Here is a 17,259-nt window from a genome sequence, read left to right on the forward strand (position 1 = left end):
ATATGCTATATTGCTCAAACAATTTAGCAATGATATCCTTCAATTTTCTAAAGATCCTTGAAGATTTCTCACCTTGACCATACATCTCAGACAAAGTAAACTGTATATAATCCAATTTATACCGCGGATCAAGAAAAACAGCAACAAGTAATAGATAGTTCAGATATGGCTTGTTCACTGAAGGCAAATGAGTAGAAGTATAAGAATGATCAGAATCATCCCAATACTTATCAAATTTAGCCTTCATCGTTGTTGCCATTCCATTCAACACTAAATCATCACTCATAATCCATTTATTCAAAGTGCATAAAATCTTACACAATACATGGAAAAAAGTATTTGAAGTGACATTCAAAGAACTAGAGAATGAATGCGTTGCATGATAGAAAATTTGCAAAAAACGTATAAAGATACGAGCTCTACTCCAATCCTCATCACTAGGAGGCCCCCCATCATCTTCAAAGTATCTTTCAAAATGAGCATCTTCCCTAACAAGACGAGCAAATGCCTTTTCAAAATTTTCGGCCACTTCCAACATCATATAAGTAGAATTCCACCTCGTCGGCACATCAAGAATAATCATTTGTCGACTTGTAATGTTTGCCTCATGTGCACACCTCCTAAAGGTTGCTAACCTAGACAGAGATGACTTCACAAACATACAAGAAGTTCTAATCCTAGCAATAGATGATTGTAGATCTTTCAAACCATCACAAACAATAAAATTTAAAATATGGGTAGCATATCTCAAATGAACGAATTCCCCACCTAACATAGTACAACCATTCCATTCTTGCATGATTTTAACCAAAGTATTCACAGCAACAAAGTTTGCACTAGCATTATCCACAGTTATAGTACAAAGTTTTCGAATACCCCAATCTTTTAAACATTTCTCTAGAGCTTTTCCTATGGTAACACCAGTATGATCAGCAATCAAATTAAAAGACATGATCTTCTTATTCAATGCCCACCCATCATCAATATAATGAGCTGTTACACACATATAGTTCATGTTTTGAATAGACGTCCAAGTATCAGTAGTTAAAGAAACCATCTGATGATTCAGCTCCAAAAGGGACTTAAGTTTGGTTTTTCCTCTACATACAACTGTATACAATCTCTAGCAACTGTCATACGACTTGAAATCTTAAATTGAGGTTGCATTTCACCACAAAATCCCCTAAAACCAGTATTTTCCACAATCTTGAATGGAAGCTCATCAATTATCACCATCTTACAAAGTGCAAGCCTACACCGATCTTGATTAAAGTCTACTACCTTTAATGTTGGTGGTTCCTCTAAATTAGAATTTGTGAACACAAGAGTTTTCAGTTTTTTATCAACATGATTTTTCGGGTTTTTCGCACAAGTTCCAATATGTTTTTTTTAGGTTAGAGGTCCCATCCCTACGACTATGACATTGTAACCATTTCAAACAATGCTTACATTGAGCCTTAGTTTTCTCATCATTTTTTTTGAAGTGATTCCAAACAATAGAAGGGGGTCTAGTAGACTTTCTTTTACCTGACTGGCCAGATTGTGCTGCTGTCGTCAAAGAAGGAGCATCACTTGAAGCTGGATTGGTATTTGTTTCTCCTCCCCTTGTTGATTCTTCTGGTGTAGATCCAGCGACACTAGGTGGAGTAGGAATGCTCCCAACTTCAGACCCACTTGCATTGGTTGTAAGCGCTTATTTATCAGCCATTCTAATTTTCCAACACAATCCTATAATTAAGTAAGCCATATCACTATATCAGTTTACAAACAATAGACCATCAGTGCCATATGACTTCAATTAAATAAATCATCTTAATTTTCAAACAATTAAACATTTAAATCATATAAACCCTCAGTGCCATATCTGTTCACAGTTGAATAAACCATTCAAATTTACAGATTTTATTACATAATAACAGTATAACACAATGATTCAAGTACTTTAAAATAAGCCATAACACTATATCAGTTTACAAACAACAGACCCTCAGTGCCATATGACTTCAATTAAATAAACCATCTTAATTTTTAAACAATTAAACATTTAAACCATATAAACCCTCAGTGCCATATCTGTTCACAGTTGAATAAACCATTCAAATTTATAGATTTTATTACATAATAACAGTATAACACAATGATTCAAGTACTTTATAATAAGCATTTGTGTACAAATAATTTTTAATTTAAAAGTAAAATTAATTTATCCATAATACCTGATCAGTTGAAGAGCCGAGAGCAAAAATGATGGAGAAGAAGGGCGGCTTGTCTGACTCTGACAGATTCACGAAGCTGCTTGGGGAGAACAAGAAACGATGAACGCGACCGTGAGCGCTAGAGGAGGTGACCGCACTACTGGAGGAGACCACCGACCGTGAGCGGTGCGCCAGTGAAGAACGCGACCTATGAAGAACGCGTATGGAGAACGACGCGACCGCCGTCCACCACGTCGATAGAGGAGGCGATGACCGTGCAGCTGGAGCCTGGAAGAACAAGAAATAATGACCTTAGGAGACGGTAATGGATAGTGAACACCGGTGATAGAGCGAGGTAGAGCCGATCAGAGAGGAGAAGGAGAGCCAAAGTTTGAGAGTCTAAGTGAGTGAGTGAGGATCTGAGACTGAGAAAAGAGTCCAGAGTCCAGAGAGTGAAAGAGGTGAGGAGCGCCGTAAGGTAACATTAGGGATTTAGGGTTAGGTCAAAATAACATACATTAGCTATTTATATGATGTGTGGATCTGTGCGGATCTGCGGATCAAATCCGCGGGTATCACTGCCAAATTCGCGATCCGATCCTACCACAGTGCGGATCGGATCTGATCCGATCTGATGACTCTGCAGATCAGATAATATCCGTAAAATTCGATTCGAATGCGGATATTTACCGCGGATCTGCGGATATTATCCGATCCATGTGCAGCCCTAATTTTTATTGAATTTAATATAGGTATGTTACATGAGTTCAAAATTTTTTTAACGACTATAGAAGAAGCATGACCTAATCTATCATGCCAAATAGAGAAAGAGGTGCATTTCGCACCAAACACACGAGGATCATCAGAAACAGATGGTGAAAAAGAAGAAGTACAATCAGAAATAGGTAAAATAGAAGGAAAAACACGAGCTGTATTACTGGAGGGAGAAGAAAAAGTAGCACAAGTCACAGAATCAGAATCAGTTGGAAGAGAAGTAGCAATTGCAACACGATGAAATTGATATACACCATTATTAGGTACTCCTTGAAGCAGGATCTGATGAGTGCCCTGAGATTTAACCACATAATGATTAGCATCAAATTCCAAAAAACAATTGTTATCTTGAGCAAATTTTTGCACGCTTATCAAATGTTCAGACATATCGGGAGCATGAATAAAATTCCTCAATAATAAATTTTTTTTATTTGTATCAAGAGACACTAAATAACTATGACCAATGTGAAAGATACGTGTACCTGTTTCATTACTTAGCATAACCTGATCTGGACCTGTAAATTCTGATGCAGAAAGTAAGTGTGACTGGTCATGGGTTATGTGATGTGAGGCCCCCGTATCTGAAAACCAAGAATGTTTAGAGAAATTTGAAGTTGTAGCCATAAAAGATCATGGATTTTGAAAATTGGACGGGGTGGGAGTAGGAACAGGGGATGAGTTTTGGCCAGAACCAAATTGAGAAAGAAATTGTTGACCAAACCTACCACAAAGTTGACATTGTGGTCTTGATGAGAAAAAATTATGAAATTGTAATTCTCTACCATAACCCCTAGCGGTTCCTGTTCCTGTTCCTCTTCTTGATTAAAACCCTCTACCAAATGATGTTTGAGTGAAATTAGATTTTATATGCCCGAGTTTAGTTTTTTGAAATGTCTCAAGTATATCTTCATGCCCAAGAAGCAAGGATTCCACTTCCAAAATGGTGATATCATCAGATTTTAACAAAACAGAAGAAAGAAACAGAGAGTAGTCTTTGGTTAGCCCATTAGAGATGGCATCAATGTGCTCATCGACAAGTTCATGACCAATAGCAGTTAAAACATCTACTACTATCTGAATCTGTTTGAGGTATTTTGTGGCGGATAATCCTACTTTCTTGATGGTTTTAAGTTTGAGTTTTAATTGTTTTACCTAAATCTTGGAAGTGTGAGAGAAATAATCTTGAATGCGCTGCCATACTTGATAAGCAAAAGCACAATTAAGCATCTTGTTCTTGATTGACGTTTTCATGGACGAGAGTAACCAAGTCATCAAGTAATTATCTTTGGCTTTCCAGTCTTTGTATGTTGCAGATTTAGTGTTTGCTTGTCTTTCAGCCTCTGTTGAAAATTTTAGAGGAATTTTTTCTGGAATCAAATGATCTTCAAGGGAATTTGCGCCAATTGCATGAAGAGCCAACTACAGCCATGTTTTGTAAGAGTTCTTATCGAGTTTATCAAGAACAGGTATGGAGTGGAAGAATTTGTTGGTGGAACCAGTGGGTAATGGAATGATTTCAGCTATGAATCCAAACAAACTCTGGCGTTCTGGGAGAATATTCGGTGTTATGGGGACGGGCTTTCTGAAATTTCAAAATGGCAGGGCAGAGGCGATTGGCGACCAATGAAGAGGCGCGGTGGAGGTGAATAGGGGCGACGAAAGCAAGTGAAATGAAGGCACTGGTAAGGGTTGGCGTTCAGCGACCAAGAAGAATAGATCTTTCATGTAATATCCTACTACACAGAGCTTTACACCTAGGATGTAAAACAGAGGTGGCGAGGCGCTACGATCTCTAAAAGAAAAATATATTTATATAATATAGCAAGGATATTTTTATCTAGGAACCTTTGAAGAAAAAGGGGTAAAGCAAAATTAAATAAAACGAAAAGCACAATATTCACGAAGCGATAAAGTAAACGAAACAAGATAGAGCAAGCTAACAAGATTATATCCTAAGAGTTCCAAAATACAGATAACAAAACTCAAGACTCGGCTCGCGAAGATAAACCGGACCGAGCACACACACACACACACACACATATATATATTAAATATCTAAGTAAATACATATAACCAAAATAGATCCCCAAAAGATAAGGATCTTCACTAATCAGAAGCTTCCATCATGACTCAGCGAGGTGCCGCCTGACCTGCATCTGGAAATCACAAAATCCGCATAGGTGAAAACTAGAGGTTCTCAGCATGGTAACAGTGTCCACATATCTAACATATAATGTCCTGGGAATGCTGAAGGCAATCCTAGAACTTCCAACAATAAATTTAAACTTAAAGCCAACATGTAAGATCATAAAATAAGGTAAGGTATCTAAAGATTTCTAACTTATCTCAATTCTAACTTAACTTAAAATTATCGTCTTTCCCCGATTGAACCACACAAACAAACAACACAGACAAGGCAAACACATGTAAAAGGCAGGTACAACAAGAAAATCATATAGCAAGTAAGTGTAGTAATTTCACAAAGGCAATCCTAAATAATGCAAACTCAAACAAAACAAACAGATGCATATGATGCATGCCTTTTCTATTGGTCGTAAGCTCACGTGTTGGTTACTTGCCAGAACCCGACACACCCGGTAGCTAACCCGTATATCATCTCTCTATGCCTCCACACTCTTGGGATATAGTGCCCGTTACACTCTCGGGATATAGTGCCCGTCACACTCAAAGGATATACTGCCCGTCGCATTTCCTGGGACAAGGTGCTCCCACACTCTTAGGATATAGCGCATGCCATGCCACGCTCTTGGGATATAGTGCCCGTCACACTCATGGGATATAGTGCCTGATACACTTCCCAGGGTAAGGTGCTCCAACACTCTTGGGATATAGTGCCCGACATGTCACGCTTTTGGGATATAGTGCCCGTCACACTCATGGGATATGGTGCCTGACACACAGTCGTGCATAATCATTTCACAACCATTCATCATTGCTATGGCATCACATATACTTCATGTATTCACATTTTCCATATATAAGTCATCACTTTCCAACCTTACTTCACTCCCAAGATACCTCCTCTTCTATAGCTTCATCTCATTACTAGGTTTACTACTAAGATCTAGGGTAAAAAGAGTGAAAATAAAGGTTTAGAGGTTTAAAATCATGTTTAAAATACTAAAATCCCATTTGCTGAAAACAGGGGTCACGCGTACGCGTGGCCGTGAAATTTTTCATGCTCGCGTATGCGAGATACTCAATCAGAATAGGTTGGTCGTGTCGCGTGCAGTGGTCACGTACGCAAGTTATGCAGAATAGCAAAGATGTTGAATGCTGCAGAATTTTCAGCTTTGCACTCCAAACTTTCGATGCGCATAACTTTTTCGTTCTAAAATATTTTTCATCCGTTCTTCAAATGGTGTAAACTTCACAGACCCAATTTTCATTTGAAATAAGTTTAAAATAATTTTGGGGTTCGAAAACTAAGTTATGACTCGCCAAAGTTTGCAAAAAACAAATTTTCACAAAAATACTCTAACCTCTATTTTCAACCATTCACCATTCAAAACCAACTTCCTATGCTCATAATAAACACCAAAACATACCATATCATAGAAACACAGCCCTACATCCTACCACAACCAATCATACCTCAATTTCAAATAATCTTATACATGAACTTCTCAATTAAACCAACAAGATCATCAATAATTCATTACATATATATTCATTCTCAATTGCCAAAATTCATATTCAACCCAAATCAACAATCATCATCAAGGATACTAAACATTTAACACAATCATGCATTCCAACCTATCCTATGGTTATCTAGCCTAAGTTTTCACATTACATTACATTTTAGACACGAGAAACCGAAACCATACCTTAGCTGATTTTCACGTATAACCCAAGGCAACCCACAAGGCAAAATTGCAAGCCTCAATCACCAAAATTCAGCAACTAGATCTCATTCCAAGCTTTCAATTAAGCTTCCAACATTTCTAATTGCTTCATATCACATATATATACCCAAAATTCAATACCCAACACATATAAACAAGAAATTGACTAGGGTTAATGATCTTTACCTTGGATGTGCCTCAATTTAGGAAAAATCCACTAATCTCTCAAGTCAATTTGATCTTAAAACATCCAATTAATCAAAATCTCAATACCCCAAAACCTTGACATTTTCAAACTGAAGAAGAGAGATTAGGAATTTGAAATATGATTTCCTCACCTTATAACTTACTGGGCTTTGTAGAGCTCGTCACTGCGGACACGTAGCCGAAAACGGTACGGCGATTGGAGTTCGGAGTGGGAAGTTATGGTGGTTGGATTATGGTGTTAGGGTTTGTCTTTCTTCTCCCTCACCTTGAGCATTGCTTCAGCGTGCCTTAGCTGAAGGGAAGAAGAAGAGTGTTTCTTCTTTTAAGTGTATGGGATGATGGGTTGGGCCTTGGGCCCATTTTGGGCCCAATTCGACCGGTTCAGCTCGTTCTGTCCAATCTTGGGTCAAATTCTTTAAAATTAGTGTCAAAATTCTTATTTTAATTTTATCTATCATATTAAACCATAAAAATTACATTTCTTATTTTCTAGAATAATTCTAATTTATGAGTTAATTATTTATTAATTAACTGGGTTTTACATTTCGCGATTGGGGCTTTCCAATAATTCCAGACACAAAGAGAGTAGATCTTTGACAAGAGATAGACGATTACATGCTTGAAATCATAGAAGATTTCTTGGCTCATGATACCATGTTAAAATCTAATGATGAAAGATGATTCTGCAGTTAGCATATGAAGAAAAATTAGAGAAGCGTATTTTTGGTTTTCTTTTTCCCTCGAAAATTAATATTCACATACATTTCTCCTTTTATATTTTCAAGACTCCGACACCTTCTCACTAACCCTCAATCCATAACTACCCTTTTTTAGTTTCAAGTTTATTCCTCTTCTCAGAACATTAATATAGCCAATTCTAAAGCTCTCTACTTTAAAAATATTTCAGCCAGAAGAAAGGATATTTTCGTAGAAATTTTTTCTATTCATTTTGTCCAAGACCTGGGTAAATACCTTAGAGTGAATCTTAGTCATTTCCGAATAATTGGAATTTCGTTTAATGATATACTTGATAAAATTCGAAAAAAACTGGCTAACTGAAAGGGCAGAATACTCAATAGGGGCAGGAAAAATGTGTTTAATTAAGTTTGTCGTGGCTTCTATTCCTACGTATCATACGCAAGTCTCTATTTTTCCGAAGGCAATACCGGACAAGATTGCTTCTATAATGTGAAAATTTTTTTTGGAAAGTAAAAGTAGATAATAGGGGATTGAATCTTACAAATTGAAAAACTCTTATTGTTTCAAAGAAGCATTGAGGGATTGACATCCGTGATCCGATGTGCGTCAATATTTCTTTGGTGGAGAAGTTAGTGTGGCAGTTCGTTAACCATCCGAATAAATTGTGGCAATTTTGGCAGCGAAGTACCTTTCTTATCGAAGCAACCGATGTTGTTTTGAACTTGAAAAGGACTCCCATGTGTGGAAAAGTATGTGTAAGACCTACCGTCACTTAGAGGAGGGTTTCATGTGGTGCATTGGCCAGCTAGACCAGAATTTTTGGTTTGATAACTGGAGGAAAGAAGGAGTCTTGTGGAAAGAGATGGCATATGTCCACATTTATGATTCGGCACTTCACATTTCTGATCTTTGGGTCAACGGGAAGTGGAACATTGATGGTATTTTTTCTTCTCTAAATCAAAATTTGATAACTAATATTAATTCCTATAATTCGATGGATCAATCTGGACTAGAGGTAAGTTGGAGTTGGTCTGGGACAGCTTCTAAGGTTTATAGTGCAAGTAATGGTTATTTATGGTTGAGTAAGAAAATTGTGGGATGGCAAGAACATGGAAGTTGGCTTTGATTTTGGAGACAATAAATTTTGAATAAGCACAAGTTTCTGGTGTGTTGTGCTTCAGAGATGCTCTTCTTACGGCTGTGTTTAGAAATACACGAAGTATTTTCTGTACAAAAATATATTTTTTTACAGACTGATTTTTATAAGCTGAATTGTGATGCTAACTATAATAAAAGAAATGGTGGTAAAATAAATTTTGCTTGTGTATACAGAGATTGAAATGAAAATGGTTAAGGGATTGCTTGGAAGTCTTTCCCAATAATAATGTTCTTCATGGTGAATTTTTTGTTATTTAGAGAGGGTTTTTATTGCTTGAGACGGTGAGTTCAAAAATATCATATGTGAAATTAATTGTGTGGAGGTCTACAATCTTATTCATATATAATGGAGATAAAATTTGGAGTTCAGATTGTTTATTGATTAAGAGAATTCGAAATATTATGCACTCAAGCTGGGATATAGAATTACGATTGATTCAAAGAGAAGCGAATAAAGTTACTGATAGCATGGCTAAAGTAGTGGTATTAATAAAGGATCAAGCTCAGGTGAAGCTTTCTATCCCTCGAGAGGATTTCAAAGTGTATTAAACTATTTATGTAGGAACCTTACTCAAATTTCAAGGCCTTGTCCCATTTTTCCATTACCTAGCTCTTATTATATTTAGTGCTAATATATACTATTTAATTATTATTTAATAATAATATTGTAGTATATATTTTATTGCATTGTATTAAATTATAAAAATATTTAATTATTTAATTATAATTTTATATATTTATTTAATTATTATCGGATCAAATAATTTACGAATAATCTATCAGTTGAAGTATTAATTCGGTAATTCAGTTATTTATCTGGATTAATTAAAAGTTCGATTTTCTGGCTATGTCTGGAAGTGAAAATAATATGGAAAAGACCTTTGAGGTGTGAATAATAATGGACTAATGGAGAAGGAGAAACGCAGCTGAGGGGAAAGAAAAATTGAGGGGGAAAGGTTAGACACTATTAGCCTATTATACCATAAATTTATTTTAAAATGCAAAATTGGATTTGTGATCAAAGGCGCAAAGAACTTGTATTACTAGTTTGTTAAAGGTCAAAACAATGATGTTATCACAGATTAATTGTAAATTTTTGTAGATTGTAAATAATAATGATAAATTAATTATCGTTTATATATATATATATATATATGTGTGTGTATTTGAGAATAATCGTATATATTATATTATTAGTAATACTATATGACTAGGAATTTACAATAATTTGCATCTACATTTATATTTATAATAAATTGTATTTAATTAATAATAATTTACATCTATATTTACAGAAATTTATACACAAAAATACATAATTTTCATATATATTTATAAAAATTTGTAAATATAAATCAATATGGCTTATATTTATATTTATCAAAATTTACATACATAAACTAATAAATTTTTTTAAAAAATTTACAATTTGATATTTATGCTGCATAAATACTTGTGAAAATTACTAAAAACTACTTGTTTCTAAGATTTTCTGTTATATTATATATGTATATATTTTAATGCAGTTTGATTATAATTCGACCTAAAATTTTAAACCAATTATTTGATTGGTTCATTTATTGGTCTAATTTTTAGAGACTTGCCAAAATTTAATTTTTACTGTGCCTCCACTCTGTATCAACTAAATTCCTTTCTTTTCCATTTTCCATACATACATTAATAACTTCACATCTAATTAAACTGATTTAACCATTAGTATTTTGAGGTTTTTTTTTAATTCTAGTTAAGTATATTAAAAGATTACGAAGGAAGGCAAAAAAAATGCTTATTGCTTAAACAACAGCAAAAAAGATTAGTTAGAAGACAATACACTGAGAATAGGATAAAATAAGATAAGATACTGATGGATAGAAATACAAAATTTTGTGTTTTTGTATTTTATTTGGTGATAAATTAGAATAAATTATGAAAATTTAATTTTTTTTATTCAAAAAATTTGAGATGAAAAACATAATAATAAAAAATATAATTATGAAAAATTAACAAGAATAATAAAAAAATAAAAAATAATTTGTGTCCTTTGTTAGTGTTTTTATATCATTTCTATCAGGATGGATACAAAATATACTAATTAAATGTCTCTAAATACATTATCTCTATCCATACCTTCTCTATTAAACACAATTTTGTATCTTTATGTCCTTGTCTCAATATCTTGTATCTGTAAACAAGCAAACGCAGCCGTATGTATTGGGTGAAGTCACCTGTAATAACCTAGCTTACTCATAAAGCTAATTGTTATTTGTGTGTCACTTTGTTGAATTAATTAAATAATGTTTAGCTTTATTTAGTGATAGATAGATATATGAGGAATGAGCTTTTGGGGGTGTGTATGGAAAAGTACGTTGCCCTCCATCTCTGCTCTCCGGCAGCCTATTTTTGTAATTTTTTAATGTAAAAAAACTAATTAGTAAATATTATTTCTGAATTCTGAATGTCGCTGTGACATTCAGTTTGAGTTTGACCCGCTGCCAGCCCCAGCCACCGGCAGGTCTTTTATCTCTACTCCAATGCGGGCGGGGCCCACACTCCACTCTCTCTTTCTTTCTTTTCCCATCTTCTAAAAAAGCCAACTCTCTTTTTTCTCTTCTTTGTTTTTCCTCTTTCTTCTTCGTCTTCTTCCCTGAAACCCTAATTTATGGATTCTGGGAATAGTGGAAGTATCTCCTCTAGTGGCGATGACGAATATGACGATGATTCACGTTCGCATTCACTCTTCCTCAATCCAAATCAAAATCCCCCAGATGCAAACTTCTTTTCTGCTTCTTCCTCTTCTGCTATTAATCTTCTTCCTTCTTCTTCCACTACCTTCCCTCCACAATATTCATTCATAAATTTGGATACTAATCATTCTTCTTCTTCTTCCTCCTCCTCACAAAGATTATTATCCATTCAACCACCCCCAACCCTACCTTCTTCTTCATCTTCCTCCTTATTTCTTCAACCTGCACCACCACCGCCACCACCACCAACAACAACTACTATCGGTGTTGCTCATCATCGGAACGCTAACACTAAGAAGAGAAGCAGAGCTTCAAGGCGAGCGCCAACCACCGTTCTCACCACCGACACAACCAACTTCAGATCCATGGTTCAGGAATTCACCGGCATCCCTTCTCCGCCCTTCTCCTCCGCCTTCTCTCGCCGCCTCGACCTTCTTGCAACCTCCGCTTCCCTCCGCTCATCATCAGGAGTCATCCCTCACATGGACTTCCACCCTCTAACACGCACCTTCGCACAAAGCCAAAGCCAAAGCCCAAGCCCAAGCCCAAACCCAAACCAGCTATTATTCCATCATCACAATCACACTAGCAGCATGCTTGATGCTATGGCTTCCACTACCACCGCCTCCAACAACCCCCTTAACTTCCATCTACCCCCTGATCTTGCTTTACCCTATCACCACATGAATCTAACCATGCAAAACAACAACCCTACCACCACTACTACCACTCCTTTCAACAATGTTCCTGCAGCGTTTGCTCCTAAGTCTCAACCAAGTCTATCCATGGCGGCATCCCTTCATCAGGATCTTCATCAGCCTCCGAACAATAATAACAATAATGCGCAACTGATGCTACCACCGGATCAAGAACATGTAGCTTCTGATGAGGGTCTCCCAAGCCATGATGGTAGAATAATTAGGTCTTTACATGGAAATAAGGTAGCTTATTAGCTGCAATCTGAAGAAGAAGATCAGAAGAAGAAAGTTAATTAAGGTAAGGTAAGTTTAGGTACTGTTGATGATGAAGGAAGTGTCAATTAGGGTTAATCATCATCAACCATGTGATGATGAGGGGTGGGTAAATAATAATAGTACAGAGAACTTGTGAATCATTACATTGTAGAATTATATGACTATCATCATGTTCATCATAGTGCTGCTTCTGTTGGTGCTTACCATCTTTCTTGCCTTTTCTCTTTTTTTTTTTCTCATTATTATTATTATTTGATATTAATTGCAGTATGAAGCTAGTTAGTCTACAATGAAATTATGAATCATATCTTTATTATGTACATTGGTAGATTATATAAGGAATAATATAACTTCTTTAAATTTATTCCTCATTATAAATTTTATTTTGTTCCTTCCAACACATCATGATTGTACGCACATATAATTAGAATTTTATAAAAGTAACAATTATATGAGGATGATGAATTCATGATAGCTTTATGATGTTCATTATCATTTGGGTTAAATAACACTTTAGGGACCAGTTTTTACAACTTATTTGCATCGTGCTTACATGCAACAAATTAATTAAAATGTGAAGGTTATTTTTAACGAGTGATTGGTATGCAATTAGTATTTTCTTAATTCAATGATCCTTTAATATGCCCTAATTAACTCTATGATATAAGATGTGCCGGTGCTACCTAAACTTTTTCTTACAACAATAAAGAGATAGTTATGTGTAACCAAAGAAGTCGGTGAGAATAGTTGTGATACATCAAATAATATTTGACTAGATGGAACTAACATCATTATCTTAGACATAAAGGTAAACATATAGATATGTAGGGAATTAGCATGATAAAATTGGTATTTGAGAAGTGCAAATTGGGCTTCTCATGGATTCAATATACATCCAATTCAAAAGGTTGCAACGATGGCGCTGGCTAACGCTCTCTTTCACTTTGGTCCAAATTATGTACCTAAGAATTTTGACTTTGGCGGAACCAACTTTAATTTCTTTTTCTCCCCCTATCTCTTTCGTTCTATTTCCACTAAGTATGGTTACCATCCACAATATTGTATATATGTGAACTGAGATACGCTAGTTACTCTTAAAGTCTGAATCTTACCGTCATATATATAAATATTTTTGTGCTTTTTGCTATTAATATATACAATTCTGCTAGCTTATCAACAGCATTTTTGTCAACTTCTACTAACTCTTGTTTATGACAGTATTTGATAGAAGTGTTTTTATAGATGTATCTAATAAAAATGTTTTTTTTTTATGGCTGTGTCTAATGAAAGTGTCTTTATATATGTATTTTTTAAATGTGTCTCTTTATACATGTATTTAAAATATAATAATTAATTATTGTTGATAATAAGTTCGCAGATAATATATTGATAACCTATACTTTTCCTAATATATATAATAAGAGTCTTTATGATTAAAAAATTTAAAAGTTGATCTCTATTGCTTCTAAAAAAGTATTCGATGTAGGGCAAACACAAAAATTAAAAGAAAGCTTATAAGTTTCGTTTCAAGTAAAAAAAAAATCTCTGACTTAAGAATAAGTAAAAGAGTTATAGAGATATAATTATTTATGTTTTTTTTTTTGCATTATATGTGAAAAGTGGAAACTTGATATTTGAAAGTAAATTTTTCCGCTCCAAATATCTATTGCTAATACTATCTACGACCTTCAGCGAATGAAGACAATAATTTGATTGTATGTTAAAATACAGAAAATACAGAAAAACAAAAGAATATGTAAATCCAGGAATATAAGATCGTAGCACATAATTTATTGTATGTTAAAATAAAACACTGTTAAAACACTATTAGTACTACCATGTCCCAAATCTCAACATTCTGTCGTTTCGACCTTTACCTTTTACTTTGTGAACTAGCTTATTTACCCTCGTCCGTTTACGAAAACGCGAGAACCCTTACTCATTTAACACTACATCCGGGCACCGATGCAGCGGCTCTTGCTTTGACACCGTACTCGAGCCATACGGCGCGTTGCTTTCGGGCAACGACCTAGCTTTAGCGCAATAATGTCTTTGATTCATGTCATGGGGGTTCGGCTATAATTTTATGTTGGTTGCCGAAGACCTAACACAACCCTCCTCCTTTATCCGGGCTTGGGACCGGCTATGTACCACTAGTGTATCATAGGCGGAGTTAGCACATAATTTATTGTATGTTAAAATAAAACACTGTTAAAACACTATTAGTGCTACCATCTAGGAATTAGTTTCTGGTTTTCAGTGATATGACCCATGTTAATTTGGATGTTCGAATATCATATCATACTCATTTTCATATGTATAAAATAAATGTGAGAGATATGCATGATTAATTATATTGTACGTTTCTGCGTTACTAGCTAGCTGTTCTTTGATTTCATTTTGTCATATGTTTCAGTTTTTTCAACAAAGAATTATAGTATTTTCTCGATCGTGGAGCAAGCTAGGTAGCAACATGTTCATGGATTATATTCTTTCTTTAACCAACTCATCATGGTTCATAATTTTTTTACGCCTCTTTTTGCATAGACCTCATATCTTAACATAGATCCGTAAAAAAATATTAGTATTCAATTGCAAAGGACTTAGTTTTATAGAAAGGATTGAGATTGTAATTAAAGAAGTCAACTTTAATTAGTAGTGCTAGATTAGGTTTGAAGTTCAAATATTTGATTTGGTGGTTTTAGAAAAAGAAAATCATTTTCAAATGTATTTATGAAATTTAATTATATATATTACTTTAATTATTACGTGTTGTATTATGTAACCCCCCCTTCCCAAAAAAGGTATGTACATACTAGCTAGATTTATTACATTTAGACTTTGTTTGTTAACATTTTTATTATTTACAAATGATTTATTAAGTTGACTTTTGAAAGATAATTTTTCAAAAGTTATAGCACGGTATCTTTGATAAATTTAAAGATGTAGCTAATATGTGTTCTAAGAGTATTAGTTAAATTTATTAATTAAAATTTTTTTATGAAAAAAATATAAAATTAAGTTTTTAATATATTTACTATGTATTTATTAAAATAAAAAATTTAAAATTTTTTATTAATAACAATTTTAATAAATATTCTTCAGACACAAAATAACTAGCTATATGCTAAAATAAATTAAAAGTGACTTTTAATTAATATTTTTTATTTACTGAATATAAAATAAAACTCTTATACTTTTAAAAAATATAAATAAATTTTTAAAGAGTTCTATCAAATTAGGCTTTAGTTGTCATCTGTTAAAGTTTTTTTAATAACTCTATATATATCTTAGAAAAGAAGCAAGAGAAATAGGTTAAACTAAAAGTACTTTTAGAATAACGACTCATTTTACCAAATCAAATTGATCGTCAATAGCAATCGAATTTGTGATTGATCAAAAATTTATGACGGATCTAGTTGGTCATTATTTAGTCGCCTCTTACTTAAAAATCAATTGATAAATATAGTTTAGTGGCCAACGTTTTAACATAAAACTAAATCAGTCTTTAAGGATTTAACGACCAATTTTGCTTGAAATTCGGTCGGTATTACGATAGTGTCATATATAATGCTGGATGATATGGCAATCAAGCATCTGTTATGTTATTTAAACGTCCAATCACATTTTTTCTTCAAAAAAAAAAAAAAGATAGTAAGATTTTTGTTTTTTCTCTTTTCTTGATGGTTGCTCTCAAAACAAGTTACTTAGCATAAGCGCATATCTTATCCAAATGACAAGTATCTTGACAGAGACTAGTTGTGTCTTTTGTTCATACTTCGTTCATACCAACGGACCTTATTTCCTTAGCTTGTTTTAAGCAATCTAGCGAAATAATTACCGATATATCATCTTCATCATCATTATTTGTTCTTTAAGTTTTTAAGCTAAGTTGATAACGTGCCAAAATCTCAATAGCAAAGGTTATTATTATTGATGCTTATAGCGTAATGACGTACATCATATTATAGCTGCCAAAATACATAGGTAGTTCAATTACAATGCAAGGGGATAGGGCAAATTCTTAAGCAATGTAACAAAGTATGTATACAGAAATTATTTCATGTATTAAGCTGTCACATATATTTTCTCATTATCAATTCCGCTAAATAATCAACAGGAGTTTAGGCAACAACAAACCAATAAACATTTTTGAACTTTCTTTTATTATTATTAGATATGACGTAAAATTTATTAATTTTCATTTTATCTAATTATATTGTTAGAGAATATGTATTAATAACTTGATATACAAAATAAAATAACTACATAATAGATTTTAAAATAAGAATATTAAAAAAAATCAAGAACTATATCCCATTGAGGCTATACTAGTCCTATAGCCGCTAATTATTTTTATACCATAGATGAAGACTGAAGTTGTCTAATACATTAATATGAGTCTAAATTAATATATTCTACAAGTATGATGCACAATACAAATTATAAGTACCAATTTGTATAATAAAAAAACCGTATTTATAATTTTATAAATTACAATTTTTTTAAATTAAAAAAATTAAAATCGTGACTCAAGATTTTTAATTATCTTTTATCTTATTTAAAATTATAATTCACGATTTTTATTACTTTTTTAAATTTTTTTATCTTATATATTTTTTATATCACTGTATTATAT

At 33.6% G+C, this 17,259-nt stretch overlaps 1 protein-coding gene across 1 annotated transcript; it reads left to right on the top strand.

Annotated features, from left to right (window-relative positions):
• Positions 1–11,561: 11,561 nt before the first annotated feature.
• Positions 11,562–12,599, top strand: LOC107460768 (flocculation protein FLO11-like). The gene has a single exon (XM_016079156.1). The coding sequence runs from the start codon at positions 11,562–11,564 to the stop codon at positions 12,597–12,599; it is 1,038 nt and encodes a 345-aa protein (XP_015934642.1).
• The last annotated feature ends 4,660 nt before the right edge of the window (positions 12,600–17,259 follow it).

Source organism: Arachis duranensis, chromosome 8, assembly GCF_000817695.3.
Source record: "Arachis duranensis cultivar V14167 chromosome 8, aradu.V14167.gnm2.J7QH, whole genome shotgun sequence".
Lineage (NCBI taxonomy): Eukaryota > Viridiplantae > Streptophyta > Magnoliopsida > Fabales > Fabaceae > Arachis > Arachis duranensis.

What these genes read in the sequence shown, in the direction of transcription:
- LOC107460768 (XM_016079156.1), top strand. Translation starts at nt 11,562, where the DNA reads ATGGATTCTGGGAATAGTGGAAGTATCTCCTCTAGTGGCGATGACGAA.